Below are 21,764 nucleotides of genomic sequence, written 5' to 3'. Positions count from 1 at the left end.
CTCCTAATTAATAGTTCAAAGAGCTAAAAATAATTCATTTTATTTTAATTATTCTTCCTTCCCACAGCCCCTGGGCTTCTCCCCTTCCCCGAACCTGGCAGCATCCTCTAGCCTCCCAGCCCAGTTCAGCACCCCCAGTCTCACCTCTGCTCCTCCTACAGTTCTTCATGCCCAGGCCTGGGGGGATAGCAGCAGCGTCCCCTCTCATCTCTCCTTTCCCAGGCTGGTGGGGGGGAGGGGAAGCTCCAGGGGGCTTTTCACACCCCTCTGCCCATTCCTAGGCTGATATTGCAGGGGGGAGGAGAAGAAGCACCATCCTGTCTGTGTTTCTCACAGAGGGGAGAGGGAGAAGAGAGTTGAGCCACACAGGGCTGCTGGGCTCTTTGCTTCCTCTGTCCTTCATCTCTCCTCTGAGCACGGTGAACCAAGACGAGAAACTCTGCTGGCTTCCAGAAGGGCTGAACTTCTTGAGGGGGCTGGAGCATCACAAGACGAGCTCCAAAACCCTCTGAAATCACTTGAGATAAAATCATGAGAGTTGGCAATGCTACAAGACTGATGGTTGTGGAGACTCTGCAAGCCTGTATGAGGGTCGAGGCATGGGGGGGTTCCCCCAATTGAGAGGGCTCAAACCAAGGTCTGTGGTGCAAGAGGTGCAATGATCTACAGGGTGTATAGTACTCTTCATTTTGGCTGAGCTATGTAATATCGCTGTGAGCTAGGGCATGGTGCCACTTTACATTTTTCCAGTCAGCCAGCCAGAGAAGAGCTCACCCCTGCCTTGGGGATCACTACAAGCAGCGTTTCTGTGAGTTTACTTGTGGAGAGTGAAGCTATCCATATGATGGAGGTAGTCTTGGGTGGCTGTATAATGCCAAAGTAGTATAATGCCAAGAAAAACATAAAACCTGTGGAAATAGTGTATATTAGGCTGTATAATTTATTGGATGGAGATGACCCATAATCCCTATCATTATTGGTGACTTCCTAGGGCTTGTATTTTCTAAAGCACAAATTGCTAAATAGATCTCAGTAATTGTTGAAATGTGTTTGTTTTGTTTTTTTGGAGTGGAAATAGTCACATAGAACAGGCTACTCTATGGTTTGACTGAAAGCAGCTCTGTGTGGCTTTAGCAAACACATTTACTTTTTAAATGTCCTTCCTCTTCTTTTTTAGGTACATCAGTTATTCAGGTAACCGCTTCGGATGCTGATGATCCTACCTATGGGAACAGTGCCAAACTGGTTTACAGTATTCTTGAAGGTCAGCCCTACTTCTCCGTGGAAGCACAAACAGGTATGACTGAGCCAGACTTATTTGTTTGGAACACCATCACTTTTTCGAGTACATCAATATGAATAACTAAATATTTTGGCCCAGAACCTCAGTAGCAACTGAGGGGCAATGCAGTTCATCTTGGGGTGTGCATACAGATAGCTTTAAGCCACCTTCATTCTCTCCTCCTTCTGCCCAAACTGTTCAGTAGGGTGGTCCTGTGGCATTTAAGAGAGGTATCCCTGAGACAGGACTATTCCCCTTGATGAGTTGCAGAGAAATGGTGTAGAAGCTGATTTGCAGGCTCTATGCTGCTGAAGAATTACCCTGGTGATACTTTTGTGTTGATTTTAGGACCGCTTTCCCTTCATGGTATGGTGCATAGTGGCTAGAACCCAGGGGAGACTCTGGGCCATTGTTGCTCTACACATCATGTATGATACATCTTAAATACACTGTATAATATGCAGGTACCAGTTTTGAATAACTACAAATATTTATATAACATTTTTCCTTTGAATGTACAGGTATTATTAGAACTGCTCTTCCCAACATGGACAGAGAAGCTAAGGAAGAATATCATGTTGTAATACAGGCAAAAGATATGGGAGGACATATGGGAGGACTCTCAGGGACAACCAAAGTGACAATTACACTTACTGATGTCAATGACAATCCACCAAAGTTCCCACAGAGTAAGTGACAAGTCCCTTAATACATAACAGTTACTACTAATTATACTTAACACTTGTGTAGGGCTTTGTATATTCAAACAAATAGTAACTAAAAGGAACGAATGGAGTACCACAAGAGAAATGTGAGATAGGTAAGTATTATTTTATACAGAGTCCTTAAATGATTTGTCTAGTGCTACAGAGTGAGTCGTTTTCAGAGCCAGGATTAGAAGGCAGGGGATTCCTGCTTCGTGCTTCATTTGAAAACCATTGAACCATGTTGTATTATAAACGTACCTATGGTGAGATCAATGTGATGTCGTCTAGACTTTTATGGAAGTGAAGCCCCTGTAATTGAGACAGTTAAAACTAGGCTGGAGAAAGCCCTTGAAAATATGCTTTAGGGGAAAGACTTGCCCTGTGGCAATAAAGGATTAAGATTACTTAATAAGTGTTTTCCAACTCTAGTTTTTAACACTGCAGATGTACAAACGCCTGTTCAGAAAAAGCAGGATCCATTTTGCATTCTGTTCAGACTATAACATTACCAGAAAAAACATCTTTGAGATTCTATCAAAAATCTGATGGAGAACCAGGAGGAGTTAAAAGAATGGATCTTCAAATTCTCACCTCCACTGCATGTCAGGAGTTTATTCTATTTCTGGAGATGTACAATATATATGAGGTTCCCACAGTACCTTGGTCTACACACACCAGTAGGCTCTTGCAGTGAGACTAACACTGTTCTAAAGAAGAGTCAAAATGGCTTTCCCTTATACAGTTCTCTCTATTCACAGCTATTTCCAAGTTGTAGTTTATGATAGTCATTTCTAACTGTGCAAATCCACTTCTGTCTATTGATAAATATGAGTGAATGGCAGATGATCTATTTAATCTTTTTACCTCCGCTGCACCTACGCTGTCTAAGGTGTTTCTCAGTCAAGAGGTGCTTTCTTTGGCCACAGATGAAAGAGCATTGCACATCCTGCTAACAACTCATAGTTATGCTCTTTCAGCTCTTTGACAGCCCTGTAGATGAGTGAGCATCACTTTCTATTTCTTGTATTCTTTCAATTTAAGGGCCTGATGCTGCATCCTTCACTTGTATGCGTAGTCCCACTGAAGTCAAGGACTGTTCATGTGGCTAAAGATTGTAGGATTGGACCTTTACTCCCTTGTGAATCGTAATATCCACAGATAGCAGATCAAATAAAATTTAGCTCAATTAAATTTTCAGATTGGTGACAAATAATGCTAGTTACTACAAGTAAAGTGCATTAGTTTTTAGTTGCCAGGCTGGCTATTTGGTTTTCATATGTATTTTCATCTTGTTTAGTTGTTTATTTTAGCTCATTCAAACTTTGGGGCTGGATGGAAGTCCAGGCATGGAGTCTTAAAATTACCCCTATCTTGGAGGGGATTTTCTACCATGTAGGACAAATTGCGCTGAATTGTATTTAAAAAAAAAAAAAAGTTTCACTTGTCCAGCAAGAAAAGAAAGATGTTAAATTTGCAGAAGTCTACCAGTTTAACACATTGCATTCATTTGAGATCTAAGTGACTTTCTGTCAATAGATCAAACTGTTATTGTGTAACCTGCTTTAATTTAGGCTTGTTTGTGACTGGAGTTAGTGTTTTGTTTCTATCGTATATATCTATTGTGTTTACAGTGAATGAAGCAAGTCCACATCTGGTATATCTCCACTGATGTTCCTCAAATGATACTTGAGGGCAGGGGTTAGATTTAGCCCATTATATTTTATCTTGCTGGCTGTATGCTTTCCTCAGGGCCGGCTCTGGCTTTTTTGCCGCCCCAGGCAAAAAAGCCTCACGCTGTCCCCCCCCAGCGTGGCAGGGGAGGGCGCCGAGCCCGGCCGCGGGCCCGCTCTCCCCGACCGGCCAGAGCGCCGGGGGGAGGGCGGCAAGCCCGCCGCGGCTCTGCTGGTGGCCGGAGCCCCGGGAGGAGGGCGGAGAGCCCGTCCGGGGCTCCGATCTCCCAGGCGTCCAGAACGCCGGGAGTAGGGTGGCGAGCCTGCCCGGGGCTCCACTCTCCCCGGCGGCCAGAGCGCCGGGGGGAGGGCGGAGAGCCCGGCCGGGGCTCCGCGCTCCCCGGCGGCCAGAGCGCCGGGGGGAGGGCGGAGAGCCCGGCTGGGGCTCCGCGCTCCCTGGCGGCCAGAGCGCCGTGCTGCCCCCCTCCAGGTGCCGCCCCAAGCACAAGCTTGGTGGGCTGGTGCCTGGAGCCGGCCCTGGCTTTCCTGGGTTTGTTCAGGTCAGCGTTGATGCTATGGGTAATGTAAAGAATTCCAAACTGGTTAATCAGTATTTAGGGGCAGGCTGTGCTATTTAAACTCTGGCTTGGGTTGGAAGGCACACAGAGATTTGCATCACTGTAGAAAGAGCCGCTGGAGAATTGTGCCTCAGGACACAGTATACTTCTTGGAGCCTCCTGGTGCACAGGAGCATTGCTTACACTGCACCATACTCGCCCTTTCCAGAGATTTGTGCCACTGGGCCCCACAGAGGGTATAGTCCCTGAGTTAGGGTGGGAAAGTTTCCTGTTATTCTCCCCTCTATGGATCTGTACTGGGGCCCTACATAATACGACATGTACTGAATGGTGCTAAATTTCACTACTTTGCAGTGAATGCAATTTGACATTTCAGGTGAGAACCATGGAAAGCAGCAGATTTATTCTTTTAGGTGTCACAGCAGTAAGATTTTATCCAGTTCCTGTTATATAATTTGTGGCTTTTGAATGAATGTCAGTTACCCTCCTAGGCTTCTTGCAGTTGAAGTTCATACCATGAATCATTTGAAATGTAATTTTCTCTAGATTTTTGTAATAACATCTTCAATATGAATTATAACCTTGATGTCACAATAATTTCTGCATTCTGATTGTATGATCAGTTGGCCTTTTAACTCCTGCTAGAACATTAGAGGTGAAGGTAGTAATTGGGAAGGTAATTTTATACAGATTAGCAACATGACCTTAGATTTCACAAATGACCTCAATCTCAAAGTAACCTAGACCTTTATAATATAAACATTCCTTCAGTGAATAACTCCATTAGTGCATGTGGATAATTTGAAAGTTTTAAAATTTGCTGTGCTATATTTGCATGTATGAATGAAACAGGTAAAAATACAAATACTTGAAGAAGCAAACTGTGCAATTACAACTGAATGCTTTTTGCCTAGGTGTGTACCAGATGTCAATATCAGAAGCATCCATACCAGGGGAAGAAGTAGGACGACTGAAGGCCAAAGATCCAGATATTGGAGAAAATGGCTTAGTGACTTACAGCATCATTGATGGCGATGGTGTGGAGATGTTTGAAATTACTACAGATTATGAGACTCAGGAAGGTGTTGTAAAGCTTAAGAAGGTGAGCAATCCTGTTGTTTCAAGCCTATTAATATACACAACATATTTTATTTTCTTTCTCACGGAAGATACAATAGCAATAGATTAGTGTGCATGTTAAAATTATGAAAAATGTGTGTATAAGTTTGTTTATGAAGATGTGATGACCTCTGAGCTCCCATTTTACTGTTCTCTGATAATGCCTAGAGCCAAAATGGAAGGAAGTAACTGAATGGAAAGCAGTACTGCAAAAAAGTTCTATATGGTGTTTATTAATATAAAGTGACAGCGTTCTGTACTGATCTACCAGTTGAGAGATCAACACCTTTCACTCTTCGAAGCATACTGAGAATTACCACAGAAATAAATGATGGGCTTGCTTTAGTTGTTTTAACCAAGCATTCATTTTCAAGTTGGCAGTGTCATAAGAATTTTAAGATAAAGTGCAAAGTATTGAGGATTTGTCTGCATTTCTGATAAAAGAAATCATTTTAAATATCAATATTGCTTCCCTCACATTCTACGTAGATAGAAAGAAAAGGATGAAGTAGTGTGCAAGTAAGAATAGAAAGTCATGTAGAACAATGTTATAGTCCCATCAAAGGATTCTGCCATTTGACTAGCTAAGATCATTTCAAATGGTTTGTGCCCACAATTCAAAAATAGTTTCCTTGTATTACATTGCTGAAGCCACTGCACATAGCACAATGAATACCTGAAATGTCTGCTCTGTGTAGGAGGAATTGAGCAGTTATCCTCAGAATATTTCTTACCTCTGCCCCAATCCTAAGTCCATTTCATAAGGGACTTGAGTAATATTAGTTCATCCCGTAACTTTTCCCAAAATGGGAACATTGATCAGGGAGAAGGGTCTCTTGTAAATATTGCCATGACACAGATCTGCCAGCACAATAAAGTCTCAACTATAAAAAGAGCATGCAATTGTTAGAAAATCAGTTAACCTCTAGTACAGCAAAACTGTCATAATACTTCATCACAAAGTGCATACCTGTAATCAAACAAACAAGCACACACAAAACGCAAATAAATCAACACCCTGTTTTATGTATGTAACATAGAATTTCCTGTCTCTCAAGCTAATACAAAAATATTTCTTGGAGATGGTGCTTTACTTTTGAGAAGGTGAGGCAGTCACTGCTCAGAATACTGGTAGTTATTGCGCTACTGGGATGTTTTTTGATTGCTCATTGTTTTAATGGCTCTTCGATTACTGAGTCTGCACTGCTCTTTTAGCTGTAGCTGGTATGTTATCATGGCCTGCAGTCCATTCTATGCTGTTAGCATAGTTTGATAGCCATAGTTGGCACCTGCCTCTCAGACATTTAAGGACATAACCATATTGTGGATTACGGTACTGAAACATTGCAATCTCTCTATGTCAGTGAGACATTGCAGGTACACCATAGTTAGGATCATGGAGGAGAATTCCTACCTCACAGGCTGTGGTGAGGCTTATTCCCTTCATATTGCTAAGGTGCTCAGAGATCTTTGGATGGAAGAGCTATAGAAGTGCAAAGAATAATCTTCACACTTTCCCCACCATTATGTTTATGATATTTATTCATTAATTGTTATTTCTATTTACTTTTTGAAAAGTGTTTGATGAGTAGATGAGTTAGAAAGACACTATGCCAAATACAAGTGTAATTCTATTACAATATTTATCATCAACTTGAACTCATATAATTTATTCACTATGTCATATGACTCACATCAACTTCTCTTTCCTTCATGTGGGCCAGATCTTGACCCTTGCTATGGCCATTGGGTGCCAGCTGACCACCACACCGTGTCCATAAAGCAGATAGATCCAACTTCTGGAGAATTCTTCCACAGTGGGGAAATTCCTAGTTGGTGTAGGGCCACTATAGCACCTCCTACACTACCATCTGACCATAATGTATGAACCATGACCATAATGTAGAAGGCATGTCTCAAGTAAAAGGGTCACTTCTGTATCTTTGATTCAGCCCCTCGTGCAGGGATAGTCAATAGGTGGATCACGGGCCAAAGCGGGATTTTGAACGGACCAAAAATCCTTTTATTTACTTATTATAATCATCATCATTATTATTACTATATTAATTTCTCTTGAGTCTGGACCTTGACTATACCTTGACCGAGAAATTTGGACCTTGACAAAAAATAATTGATTACCCCTGCCCTAAAGTAGGCTCCCTTCCAACTATCCCCAAGGGACTGTCTGCTAGCTGGGGATAGACAGAGCTCAGCATGCTCCAGCCACATCCCTTCGTTACTGCTCCTTGCCCCAACATGCTCTCTGTGTCCGGGCTCTAGTTGGAGTAGCAGCAGGGACTCCTGCTGCTGGAGGAATCCCCAGCTGATGAGATGTGAGTGGTTTCCTAAGCAGTACAACAGGCACAGGGCATGGTAGGGAATCTGGCCCAGTATGTTGAGTTTTTTTCTCTACTGTAGATGGAGTGGGTAGCTCCTCACTTTGACTATTTAGCACATGTTTTAAAGGTCTCGGACTTTTGAGTCTTTGCATATTAAGTGCTATGCAAACATCTGGTTGATAGGGATTCTGCTATCATATTCTAAGGAACTAGCTTTTACATTTCAATGTTGTTGGCACTGTCCAACTGATGCATCATCCTCTTATTTTTTACAGCTCCTAGATTATGAAACCAAAAAGTCCTACAGTCTGAAGGTAGAGGCAGCCAATGTACATATTGATCCTAAGTTCATCAGCAATGGACCATTCAAGGATACTGTAACTGTAAAGGTAGCAGTTGAGGATGCTGATGAGCCCCCCATATTTTTAGCACCAAGTTATATTCTTGAAGTACAAGAGAATGCGGCAGCTGGTGCTGTTGTTGGGAGAGTACATGCCAAAGACCCTGATGCTGCAAATAGTGCTATAAGGTACGCTTTATTAATCTAGTCCTATTGTTTATATAGAAATAAACAAGATAACTTTTTAGTTAATATGATGTAAGGGTACCTAGTCAGTTATCTTCTTTTATTTGCATGTGCCTTTTTGTAGCTATTCATTTTGCACATTTTCTCATATTTAGGACATATTTCATGTACAATTTGTTATAGCTATGTCTGCCTACCAACTCATATTGGTCACTATTACAAGGTATATTTACTGCAATATTATCAAAGACATCAATTTTTCAATAAAGTTAGAATAGAAATAACTGCAATAGCTCAGATACTACTGTGTGGTTACTATTGTCAACTGTTAACTTTTTATGACAACCACTATGTGTCTTTGCATATACACACACATACACACACACATACAGTGAGAGAGGTATGAAGTAGCATTTGCTATGTGTGTTTTCTGGCGTCATCTTGCTACTATTAATTAAGACATGAAGCTATTTAAAATGCTTTGTTGTCATAACATATGCTCCAAAGAGTTGCAAAGTGAATGTCTGAAAGCCATAGTAAAAGATACTGTTGTATAAGAATACAGAAATGTTTAGGAAATCAATTAATAATTTTAAATAATCTAGGAAATGATAAATTCTATAATGTTATGAGTGTTCTGAAAATTAAAAGAAATAAATATGGAACTGGTGGAAAATATAAATATCTCAAAATATTCCATACAAATTAAAGGAATTTAGACACTTTTCAAAGGTTATCATTTAAGGTCTTCAAAGAATAAATGTTTTTATTATCTATACTATATAAGAACTTGACAGTGCAAAATGCCTCTGATACATAGACATTAATAAATAATGGAAATACATTTCCATTAAAAAGTTGCTTGATAAATTCCATTAATATGTCCATCTTGCAAGCATGCTACTGAAAAACTATATTGAAATAATATGAAATATTCTGTTGAACAAACACTGAAACATCAGGCTGCAATGTAATTCTTTTGTCTAATACTCAATTTTCATCTCCTTCAAGGTATTCAATTGATCGTCACACTGACCTTGAAAGATATTTTAGTATCAGTCCAGAAGATGGTTACATTAAGACCATAAAAACTCTGGATAGGGAAGAAATTGCTTGGCATAATATCTCTGTCTTTGCAACTGAAGTCTGTAAGTATTCCACAGAGGATTACAACTCAGTGATATAAATATTATACTCCTCACATTGTTTACATGGAGTATAACAGCTGGAATAATACATAGCAGGAATACTTTGTTTTTGGTTGTTTCTTTTTTAACTTTAATAAAAGTATTATAGCTTTGTTTTGTCTCCATTTTGTTTTGTTTTTCATTTATTCTTATAGACAACCGACATCAGGAAGCCAAAGTTCCTGTAGCAATTAAGGTCCTTGATGTCAATGACAATGCTCCAAAATTTGCATCAACCTATGAAGCATTTATTTGTGAAAATGGTCAGAGCAACAAGGTATCTTCTATCTGTTAGATTACCCTGATGGGGGAAGTTCCTTATTCCTGGGTTGGAGTTCAGTTTTGTTAGGAAGTTGGAAGCTGGGTTGCTATTTTTAAGTTTTGGCAAAGGTGTCTAGGGCAAATAGAGAGGCACTTTTTTTTTTATTTGACATCAAAATTGAACTAAATTAATGCGTGGGTGCACGCACATGCACACACAACATTTCAAGGTTTGAGTTTTGGCTGGCCATGGCCGCAGGTGTATACCAGCAAATTTACAGTAGAAGCAAGGGTAGGAGTTAGTTTTCACAATCATGGGCACACATCAAATATTGGAGAGACACTCTGTCTTCTATAACAGGAAGCATAGAGTGGTGATTACAGGGTGTAGCCCACAAATGTATCCAATCATACCCTGTGTATGTATTATCCTAGTGCAGATATTCCTACTGCTAGGAGTAGCTGGAGCAAAGGATTACTTCCAATTGGGAGTTTAAATTATTTTATTAATACTACTTTTTTTGCCTATATGTTTGCCAGTTTGGGGGGAAGGGAGGGGCAAGGTTATGCTATGTCCTCAGACCTACCACATTTAAGTTCAATATTATATACAATATTATATTATTATATAATATTATAAAAACATTTGTATTGACTAAATATAGTAACAGAAATAGTTGTCTATTTGAGCTTTATACCCATAGTATATTTATAAGAGTAAATGATGTTTTTTCTTTCTTTTCCCTTTGGCTCTCAAAATTCACAATATTGAAAAAAACCCTATTTGAATGCAATATTATGTACCCAACAAAGGCACTATTTGTTTACAAGCTACCTTTTTTATACAGGCATTTATTACAATTACTGCTGATGACAAGGATGATGCAGCCAATGGACCGAGATTTATCTTCAGTTTACCACCTGAAATTATTCACAATCCAAATTTTACGCTCATAGACAACAGAGGTTTGTATGAAGGTTCACCATATATTAGTGTTCAGATCAGCGAAAGTAGAAAACATATGGGTATTATAATTTCCTATAGTATTTTCATTAACCTTGACTGATTGATTGCTTTTGAGTTTTGCAAAAAAGGCAGAAAATATAACTGACAGTCGGAGATATTCTTTGGAATAATTTAGTGCATGTTCACTGGCCTTCAGATTCATAAATATATTTTGTAAATTACATGATACTCTATATGATAAATGCATTGGCATTACAGCCACAAGAACAGGCAATAAACCGAAGATTCACAATTCTACTTAGTTAAAGGTAATAGGTAGACCACAACTTTAGGAGTTCACTGTGACCTATACTGGGCTTGGTATGGGCCCTAGGCTCAGTTGTGAGGGAAGGTATGGGATGATTTTTTGATTCAGTTGTGTTTGTCAATTTGTGGATTTCCTGGGATTAAAATCTGGAGTAAAAAGCCTGCCACTGCAAGGTTATCTGAGAGGAGGGGAGTGCAGATCCAGATTTTCAGTCTGATCCATTATCTAAATGAGGACCAGTCACAAAAATCCACCTTTTACTTCCAACTTCCAATGCACAAAATGTGGGATGTTCTTGTATCCACATTAGCCACAATAAAATGAGAGAAATCCTCAGGACCAGTCTTTCCACAATCCCACTTAATCTCCGAGTGTGACACCAGCAATCCTGGACTAGCAATGTGACCCCTAGCAAAAACTCCATGGGAAGGTTGTGGATGGAGGGGAGAGAGAAACAGAACAAAGACATATCCAGTCTTTATAAATATCTCTATGCTAATTGCTTAATTACAATAGTGCATAGAGCATAATACATTGTAATAATAAGTATTTAGCAAATTCATTTTAACGTGGTAATTTCCCTGTAAAAGCAAAATTCTTCAAACTTACAGGAAACTGTTTATTAAAAATGAGCTTTAATACTTGAGAAGAAACTTGCTTGTATTCCAAATTCTGATCTCAGTTGCACTGGTTTAAATCATGAAGCCAGCGGAATTACTCCAGATTGACATCAGGATAAAAGAGAACAGGATCTGATTACTTACATCCAACATGAACTTTTTATCTCAAATATTATAACATTTACAAAACGTCTTGTATTATTTTGGCATGATTTCTTCCTTTCTGAACACTGAAGAAAATTATCAGAACCATCAGAACTCCCTGGCCAAATTTCTGATGCATTAAAAAAAAAGTAATATGGATATCTACAGCAAGGTTCCTCAACATAGCAATTGTACATTCAAACAAAGTGGGTAAAGGACCCCATAAAAAGTATGTATTTACTTTCCTTTATTTAAAAAAAGAAAGAAAAAAAAGGAATGTAACATTAGTTTGAAGCATATATTTTAAAGAAAAATAAGAACATCATTAAAAAGAAAATGAAAATGTGCTCTTTTCCTTCTAGGCTGTGTTTCACCTTGAAAGATATTCTAGGGGCAGTATATCAACAGAGGCTAGAGTGCATAGAAAGATAATGGACTAGCCTTTCACCTTTGGAGACCTAGCTGCAAACTGAGATTAGCAGTGAGTTTGGTAATATCAGCTAAATCTCTAATGGATATTAGTGTGCATCAGAAACCCACCACAGAGTTTGGCACCATTTGGCATAACTTGCAGTCTATTCAAGAGAGGTTCAGGACTAATATAGCAGGGGCATCCCATGTCAGAACTGAGATACATTGAAACAGCTTCAGGGGGAAGCTAGCATAGTCTCTGGTTTGAGCCAGTTCTATTAGTCCTTCATTTCTACAAGCATCAAAGTCATCTTTCTTTCTTTTTTTGTCTTTTAATGAAAAAGTTAACCCAGATAAAAAAGGTTTTTATAATGGAAATGCAGATAGTCCACTGAATACAGTGTTTTTATATGACACCACTGCAATACATTATTTCAACAAGACAATGTCGTTTTAGGTCACGTGAATCTCTGTCCATATAATTTTCTTTTAGAAAGGATACATAGTATAATGAAATCCTTCCTTCATTTTTTTCTTTTTCACACTTTACTGTCTCTCCATCATTTTCATACATTCCTTAATATATTCATGTACATTTTATAAGACAAATTGAACAGAGTGGTTAATGTAACTTTTTTCTGATTAAAAAAGGTGGAGTTAGAGATGAAAGTGAAAAGGTTAAAATTGTAGGTACTTCTAGATAGTAAACCTTTTCAGAGTGTGTTACAATTTGCAAGTCAAATAACTTATGTAATCATTTAAAGTTTCTTTTTTCATTTGTAAATCAGAGTAATCTTTGTATCATGCCACCTCTTTCACAGGGAATTGCTAGTTTCAAAGAAAAAATGGCTTTATTAACTTTTGGAGAACAGTTAATGAAAACTCCAATGTTTAGGTCTATTACAGAACTTTAAAGTGAATACAGTCCTATAATTATCATTTAATAGAGTTTCTTTCTCCTGACTCCTAAAAGTAATTACATATTGCAGTAATCCAGAAAAAGTAATCACATTCTACATCCTATTAAAAGCCTTCTGTGTTACCAAGTTTTTCAGCTCAGGGTATTTTCCATAGAAAACATGAGATAATGGGGTATCTCATGCTGTGATAAAGCATCAAATTACTTTTGCTCTGAGTGTTTACTTACATTATACCATGTAAATAAACAGTACTTTATTTTCCCAGACTACGTATACGTTTGGTGTCCAATCCTACTTCCGCTGAAGTCAGTGTGTGTTTTGAAATTGACTTCAAAAAGAGCAGTAGCCAGTCCACAATATTTAAAAAAAGAAAAGAGTGGCAGATTATTAATAGACATGTTTCCTTATTTTCATCCCTGCTCCATCCTGCACTGAGATACTGTTAGGCAGAGATTCAAGCACAAAGCCAGTTGGTCTGAAACTGGTGCATTGGCCTTATGTTGGGCCCTTTACACGTGGGGGAATTTCCTCTTAATGCTTGTCACTGATGGAATATAATGTTCTGGAATGCCCAAATATAAGAGAAGACTTTTGGAAGACTCATGGTCCAGTTCTGCTGCTTTTATTTCAATGGCAACATGTTCTGATCTTCAGTGCCACATGTCTGATCAATGAGTTTTGAGGCCCTCAGTAAAAGACATGGTCTCCAGTGCAATTCTCCTTGTTCTTACCATGGAATTTTACCCAGTAATAATCACTGCCTGATGCAGATTCTAGGCAGTTACAACCAGAAGTCTGTTTGGTCTTCCCTGCTCTGTCAACACTTTCACCTCTGGTGCAGCAGCTCGTAATGCTCACTCTGCAATAAGCTTCTGTTGTCAAACAACTATTTGCTTTTCTGCGTGTGCATATAAACATAATAGAAACCAAGCAACAGCTACCTTCATGGAGAAAGAAATTTGGAAAGCTTTGGTAAGACTGCAAGAAGCAAAGAAGAAAATCAAAAATGGAAAAATAAATATTGGTGGATATGATCCAATTTTATCTGTGAATACCAGCCATTTCACAAAGAGCATTGGTCATCTAGTCACCTGAAGTAATATCTAGCTAGAGGGATTCTCCAGGGAATAGCAACTGGGAAAATGAAAACATGTATATTCCAGAATGGACTGCAAAGATATTTGGGATGAATGTTTTCCTCCTTCTGTAATGTGTTATGGCACATTGTAGTCCTTGAAATTGGCAGCCAAGCAGCTGCAGTATGGTTCTTGCGGAATGATTAAAGAATCCAACTTTAACCAGCATGGATATTTAACGTCTGTTTCTAATACTGTGTACCCGGATTACAGTTAGGCTCTGTTTTGGAATCAAAGGGCATGAAAATGATGAAAAAGCAAGGATGAAAATATTACCCTGGATTACATGTTACCTTTATCCTGAGAGGTTAAGGTTTTGTTGTCTCCAAGGCATTATATACTGGATGAGAGAGTTGGTCACAACTAGAGCAGAGGAAGAAATGACAGGTAGTGGTCTTAATAATATTTCACATGGTGTTTTTGAGTGGCTTCCCTTTTTATCTGTCATTTAAATGAGCACCAGAGTTTTCCTAAATCCCTACTGTGTGGCTTCCAGTATAGTTTTGAAAACTATTTTGCTGAGGCATTACTGTATCTTTGAGTTATTTTAAGCATTCACCCAATTCTTTTATGAAACTTGCAAATTCCAAATCTTTGCCTTTGATCACTGGTCAAATATGGAAGAACATACAAGATTGCCTAAATTGTCTGAAACTTAGTTACTTCTTACTTAGCAGAAAACAAGCAAACAAGTCTAAGCAATTCACATTATGACATACTAGGGAAAGGAGATTTAGGCTTGCTTGGGGTTAGGCAGATCTGTTTGGTAATTAAATTGTTGTGATCTTGGCATAAGATAATCAAATCAGAAAAGTAACGGGACAGTCGGGTGTTATCAGTTGTCAGAGTTTAGATTGTCTACAGAGTACCATTTTGGCATTTGTTGGGGTTGGAAGCAGGGCTCTTAAAATCTCTTCCGTCCTGTTTCTGGAATCTCCGGGCAACTGCGTCCACTGCAGGAAAGGTAGCCCTGCGTCCATCAGTCTGCAAGCTCTTTCACCATAAAAATGATCTGACATCTTGTGAACTTTTATTTGGTTGATTGAGAAGAAATGGACTATTATTCCTAATGTGGAAAATACTGTACATTAGACTAATATTAGTGGATACTTTTTTAGACTAAAAAATGTAAAAAGGAGTTAAACAAGGCTGATACACATTGGATGCCACATTTCAACTAACAGCAAATTGTTATGACCACATTCTAACCCCCTGAAATTTAAAGACTGTTACACAGACACTGCCACCTATAAAATGATAAAAGTGTAAATATTTAGCAGCACAAATGGGTTTTGAAATGGATTAAACAGTATCTGCCAAAGCTACAAATACTAAAAAAATCAGACCTTGTATTTGTACATTTTTGTTCATGATTTTCTTCTTTGACAGGGTAACTGTGGATAGGGGGAATATGCTGGACATAATATACCTGGACTTTAGCAGCAAGGCTTTTGACACAGTCCCACAGGACATTCTGATAAGAAAGCTGGAGAAATGTGGGCTCAGTGGAACTACCATTAAGTGGATACATAATTGGATAAACAACCATAAACAAGGAGCGATGGCAGAATGGAACGATAGCTGATTGGAAGGCCGTCTCGAGTGGGGTTCCACAGGGATCTATTCTGGGTCTGGTGTTGTTTAGTGTCTTTGTTAACGTCCTGGATGTAGGAATAGAGAGCATACTGATCAGATTTGCAGATGACACAAAGCTAGATGGGGTTGCCAACATTTTGGATGATAGAGCTAAAATTCAAAGGGATCTTGATAAATTGGAGAACTGGGCTACAGACAAATGTAAAGTGCTACATTTTGGGAAGAAAAATGCATAAATACAGAACAGGGGATAGCTGACTTGGCAGCAGCACAGCTGAGAAGGCTTTGGGAGTTGTGGTGGATCACAACCTCAACATGAGTCAACAGTGTGATTTGCAAAAAGGGCAAATGCAATGTTGAATCACATTAACAGAGGCATAGTGTGCAAGTCATAGGAGGTGGTAATACCACTCTGTTCAGTGCTGGTTAGGACTCAGCTGGAATACTGAGTCCAATTTTGCTCATCAATGTATAGAAAGGATGTAGAGAAACTGGAAAGGATCCAGGGGCAAGTGACAAAGATGATCAGAGGAGTGGAATGCAAGCCGCGTGAGCACAGACTGAAGGAGCTCTGTATGTTTAGTTTGGAAAAGAGGAGATTAAGGGGGACATGATAGTGGTCTTCAAATACTTAAAAGGCTGCCATAAAAAAGATGGATGAAAATTGTTTTCCCTTGCCACAGAGGGCAGAACAAGAGGTAATGGTTTCAAACTACAGCATAGGCGATTTAGATTAAATCTCAGGAAAAGCTTCCTAAAAGTAAGAACAGTAGGACAGTGGAACAGACTGCCTAGGGAAGTCATGGAATCTCCTTCACTGATGGTTTTCAAAAGGAGGCTGGATAGCCATTTTCTTGGAGGGTTTAGACACAACAAAATCCTGCATCTTGGCAGGAGGTTAAACTATATGACTCTTGTGGTACCTTCTATCCCTATGTGACTATGATTCTATGATATTCTCCATCTCAAGCAAAACATTATCACCCAGTTACTGTCAAAATTCAAATGTATCATGCTGTTTTGTAATGCAGTCAGACTTCCAGAGAGCTGGGGTGAGGTCCATGTCAGGTCCAGATATGTTTCTAATCTCTCACAGATTCCTACGTATCTACCAGGTTTGGAGTTGCAGCAAACATTGTCCAACGCGTGGGACAATGTGGGGTGATTTCCACAAGGAAGTCCTCATGAAGATTTTCTTCCAAAAATTCCCTCTGCATGTAGAAAGCAAGATTCTGCCCCATTAGGTCTAATTTATTCACAGGTTTCTCTGGAAATAACGTTGGTCAGATCATTAAAAGAAGTTTTATGAATGGCATTATTCTGGAATTTATGCTGAGTTTTCAATAGGAAAGGATTAGTCTTTGTTCTGTTCTGCTGTATCCCAAAGCAGCAGCAAAATGGATGCCACAGAAGGTGACTAACCTGTCTTGATTAAGAAAGAAGACTAAAAGAATCATCCTATTTTCATTTTTCTTTCCTTTTGGAAAAGTGAGAAACAGAAAGCGAAGTTTGGGTAAAGTGAGATCTGAACTGAACATTAGCCAAACTAAACTTTTCTGAGGATCTGAAAAAGCTGGATAAAATTGCTTCTTCCACTCACCGCAGTGTTTTTGAGTTTTGAGTGTCCTGGGTCTGGAAGCACAAGAAATGCCACAAAGAAGCACTGTTTTTGTTTTTCTTAGTATTTCCTCTCTGACCAGAAACAGGAAACACTGGGAATCTCATCAGAAGGTCTCCTTTTACATACTCTCCTGCCTAATTTTTTTTGTCCTAAGGAATTTGAATAAACATCCAAACGCTGGGCTACTTATTCAAACTGAAACTTGGATAAAGAGCAAGTTTTCAGTGTAAAGTATAGCTCCAAACCCACTTAAAAATGTTAATTTTTGAGCATCATTGTGTAATTCATTGTGTGTGTTCAGGCATTGTGTGTTATAAGGGGGCACGGCTCAGTGGTCATGTTGCACTCCCCATCAGTACCTGACCCAAGCAGGGAAACTAATGATCCAAGCAGCAGACCAAATTCAGTGGTGAACCTTGATCATGTGCCACCCAAGGCACATTGCACATACACTAAGAAGCATCTTATATCAATATACACTTTCAAGCTTTCTGGTTTCTGGGATCAAAGAGTGCTGAGGAGATATTGATTGTCAGAATATTATTTACTTAAATATGTTCTAGTGAACTGGCCATGTGGAATATCAGGGACCAATTCTGCCATGATATATTGTGTGCATTTTCCTTTGATTTCAGTGGGAATTGCACTCTTATAAGAATATCTTTGGGCAATATCTATATAAAATCTAATCCTTATAATTTTTTAAGGGGATAGTCTGAGTACAAAGGACCTGATCCTAAGGTCCTGGAAGTCAATTTGCTTTCCACTGACTCCATTGGTTTTGGGTCAGGCCCAGAATCAGCATAGGTACACTGTCAAGGCCTAATTCTACAGATGTTTACTACTTGCCATAGTGCTTAGTACTGTGAATTGCCCAATGGGGTCCATTATGGCTTCTCTTTATACTGAGCACCACAACCAGCAGTAATTGTTTGCATGATCGGATCCTCTTTTTTTGGGGGGGGGGTCACAAACACTGTTTTTAGCCAGTACCCACTGTGAATTGCTGGTGTATATGTTCCTAATAATCTAAGCATTCAGCAGCAACCTCTTTTAAAACTGTCATAAATACTTTTGCCTTATAAATAAATGCTTTGATTTTCCTTGTGGTGCTGTATTCCCTTATGGTCGACAATTAAAAGGTGAACAGAAATATACAGAAATTGTAAATGAGAGTAATTTTATGCAGGAAAATAAATGTGAAATGCAACCAAAAAAGGCCAGGGGTGTATTGTACTCCTTGTATTCCATATCCCGCCCTGGAATAATTTAAATAAATAGGGCAGTATTGTATATAGGAACTATGATATTTAATTTCTCATGTCCTTAGAAATGGGACAATTTACTGTACATAAATACAGCATTAAAACAGTGAAAGCAATTGTAGCAAAATGTAGTTTCTCAATATTTATGAAGATGAGTCTGAGAAGAAACTGGATGATTAAAGATTGTCTTGTTTGTTTAAACAGATAATACAGCGGGTATTTATGCTAGACGTGGTGGCTTTAGTCGACAAAAGCAGGATTTATACCTTCTTCCTATTGAAATAAGTGATGGTGGAATCCCTCCAATGAGCAGCACCAATACCCTCACTATTAGAGTCTGTGGCTGTGACAGCAATGGTTCCATGCTCTCATGTAATGCTGAAGCTTACATCCTCAATGCTGGACTTAGCACCGGAGCTTTAATTGCCATTCTCGCTTGCATTGTGATTTTGTTAGGTAAGGAAATTCCCTACCTATTTATCTGCTTTTGATTATATTGCAATGTTAACCCTGACTTGGCCACATTTGACATACTATATGTTCCATCATAAAGATGAATTTATTTAGTATTCTTCACTTCCCTTTCACTAGAGCTGAGACCCTGAGTAAGCCCAGGTAAAGTACTCTATATAACAGCTTGAGAGAGTGATACTAACTCCATGACACAAAGTTTTTGGTTTTGTGCCCTTCGCTGGATGACCCATTGCTTATTGAGGTCAGCCTGGAATAATAATTCATGCCAGCTCTTTGCCTTTAACTTCCCTACTGTTGAAGGAGAAATAAAGACAAACTGATGACTTAGAAGACCTGCCATTGAGAGAAGAGCTATAAAGCATCATAAATGTCCTGAGTATTTAAAAGTATCTATATAAATCACTAGATGACTCTACAAGGCAACATTTATTTTAAAAAAATGAGTGACAAAGAACAGGTCACGTTTGCCTTTGCCCCTTCACCTATTCATGTCATCAAAGAAAAGTTATTGAAATCTGGAGCTAGAATAATTCCTATTTCATTGTGGCAGCAAGATGTGGAATTAGAATTCAGTGTTGGATGTTGCAGGACAGCAAAGGTTTATTTCTACCTTGCAGTCATGCAGCTCATTGGGCTTCATATCTCAAGCAGGTACACCTTTCTTCTGAATAGTTGGCTTCCCATACAGTCACAGATCTGCGATCTGAGATCTGTGCAGACTAGGAATCCATCAGTGTGGTACCCAAATCAAAGTCTTAAAGTAATCACGTAATAAGCACTGGTATCCAGCAACAAATGGACCCGGTCCAAAACCTTGGATCTGAAACCCCTCAGAACTAGGGAAATATCCCATCTGTATCCAAACTTTGTATCTCACAGCCATCAAGAGTAGCTAATAGTAAATGTAATAATTATGACAAGAATGTGATATGCTTTAGTCACTGCATGATCTTTCTCTTTAGAGAAAAATCATTTATAAAAATAGACTTTGTTTGGAAATTAACCTAACTTACATTCTTTCTTATTTTTTCTGTAGTCATTGTAGTGTTATTTGTAACACTGAAAAGGCAGAAGAAAGAACCTTTAATTGTTTTTGAAGAAGAAGATGTCCGAGAGAACATTATAACTTATGATGATGAAGGTGGTGGAGAGGAAGACACTGAAGCCTTTGACATTGCTACTTTGCAGAACCCTGATGGCATCAATGGGTTTATTCCTCGTAAAGACATAAAACCCGAGTATCAGTATATGCCAAGACCAGGGCTTCGGCCAGCTCCTAACAGCGTTGATGTTGATGATTTCATCAACACAAGAATACAAGAGGCTGATAATGATCCAACTGCTCCTCCTTATGACTCTATTCAGATCTATGGCTATGAAGGAAGAGGCTCAGTGGCTGGTTCACTTAGCTCGTTAGAATCGGCGACTACAGATTCTGATTTGGACTATGACTATCTACAAAACTGGGGACCTCGTTTTAAGAAACTAGCAGACTTGTATGGTTCCAAAGACACTTTTGATGATGATTCTTAACAATAAAGTTAAAAATTTGGCCTTAAGAACTGTGTCTGATGTTTTGAAGAATCCAGAAGAAATGTAAGCAGGTATTTTTTTAAAAATCAAGAAAAGGCTCATTAAAACATTTAAGTTTGACAAAGAGGATTCCTTTAATAATAATGAAAAGGACATAAAAGTGGTAAATACTGTGAAGTACCTTTTCTTACAAAAGGCAAATATAGAAGTTGGTTATCAACTTCACTAGAGAAAAAAAACCACTTGTGAAGTACAAAATATTTAAGGGAAGGAAAATTCTAAAAGTGAACCTACAAATGAGGGAAATCTTTTATGTATTATGAACATCTAAATCTTTTATGTCAAAGAAGCTTCCACACGTTAGAAAAAGATAACAGTTCTGAGCTGTAATTTCGCCTTAAACTATGGACACTCGTATATGTAGTGCATTTTTAAACTTGAAATATATAATATTCAGCCAGCTTAAACCCATATGATGTATGTACAGTACAATGTACAATTATAATGTCTCTTGAGCATCAAACTTGTTACTGCTGATTCTTGTAAATCTTTTTGCTTATACTTTCATCTTGAACTAATACGTGCCAGATATAAAACTCTGTCTTGTTGCAGTGGGAGGCGCCCTATTTCTATGTCATTTTTAATGTATCTATTTGTACAATTTTAAAGTTCTTATTTTAGTATACATACAAATATCAGTATTCTGACATGTAAGAAATGTTACAGCATCACACTTATATTTTATGAACATTGTACTGTTGCTTTAATATGTGCTTCAATATAAGAAGCAGACTTCGAAATAAAATGATTCTTTTTTTAATTCTTGTTTTGGTTATTAAGCATTTAAGAAAACATGTAGTGTTTCTAATGTTCCATTTATAGTTCTAACTAATTTACTACGATTGTGACCTTTTAATAGCCCTATTTATTATGTGTTTGTAGTTGGTTTATTGCCTTGTTAAGTGATTATTTAAAATCAAAGATGTTTTACAAATGTTTTTAGATAAGAATCTGTAGTGTCTGGTGAACATTTTGTACCCTCTCTATCTACAGCTTGTGGCTGCTCCCAGAGTACAGTAATACCTTTCATACAAAATTATT

The 21,764-nt window shown here is 38.5% G+C and overlaps 1 protein-coding gene across 1 annotated transcript in view; it reads left to right on the top strand.

Annotated features, from left to right (window-relative positions):
• Positions 1 to 21,483, top strand: part of CDH11 (cadherin 11) — a 97,931-nt gene extending 76,448 nt beyond the window's left edge. The window contains exons 5-13 of the mRNA XM_034788204.1: positions 1,178 to 1,297; positions 1,804 to 1,971; positions 5,152 to 5,339; positions 7,971 to 8,224; positions 9,233 to 9,369; positions 9,564 to 9,685; positions 10,518 to 10,635; positions 18,861 to 19,112; positions 20,167 to 21,483. Coding sequence (XP_034644095.1) covers positions 1,178 to 1,297; positions 1,804 to 1,971; positions 5,152 to 5,339; positions 7,971 to 8,224; positions 9,233 to 9,369; positions 9,564 to 9,685; positions 10,518 to 10,635; positions 18,861 to 19,112; positions 20,167 to 20,663 — 1,856 coding nt within the window. The 3' untranslated portion in view covers positions 20,664 to 21,483. The remainder of the gene's footprint in view (positions 1 to 1,177; positions 1,298 to 1,803; positions 1,972 to 5,151; positions 5,340 to 7,970; positions 8,225 to 9,232; positions 9,370 to 9,563; positions 9,686 to 10,517; positions 10,636 to 18,860; positions 19,113 to 20,166) is intronic.
• Positions 21,484 to 21,764: the final 281 nt, after the last annotated feature.

This window comes from Trachemys scripta, chromosome 13 (genome assembly GCF_013100865.1).
Source record: "Trachemys scripta elegans isolate TJP31775 chromosome 13, CAS_Tse_1.0, whole genome shotgun sequence".
NCBI classification, from domain to species: Eukaryota; Metazoa; Chordata; order Testudines; family Emydidae; genus Trachemys; species Trachemys scripta.
This window is presented reverse-complemented; position numbering and strand designations above follow the sequence as displayed.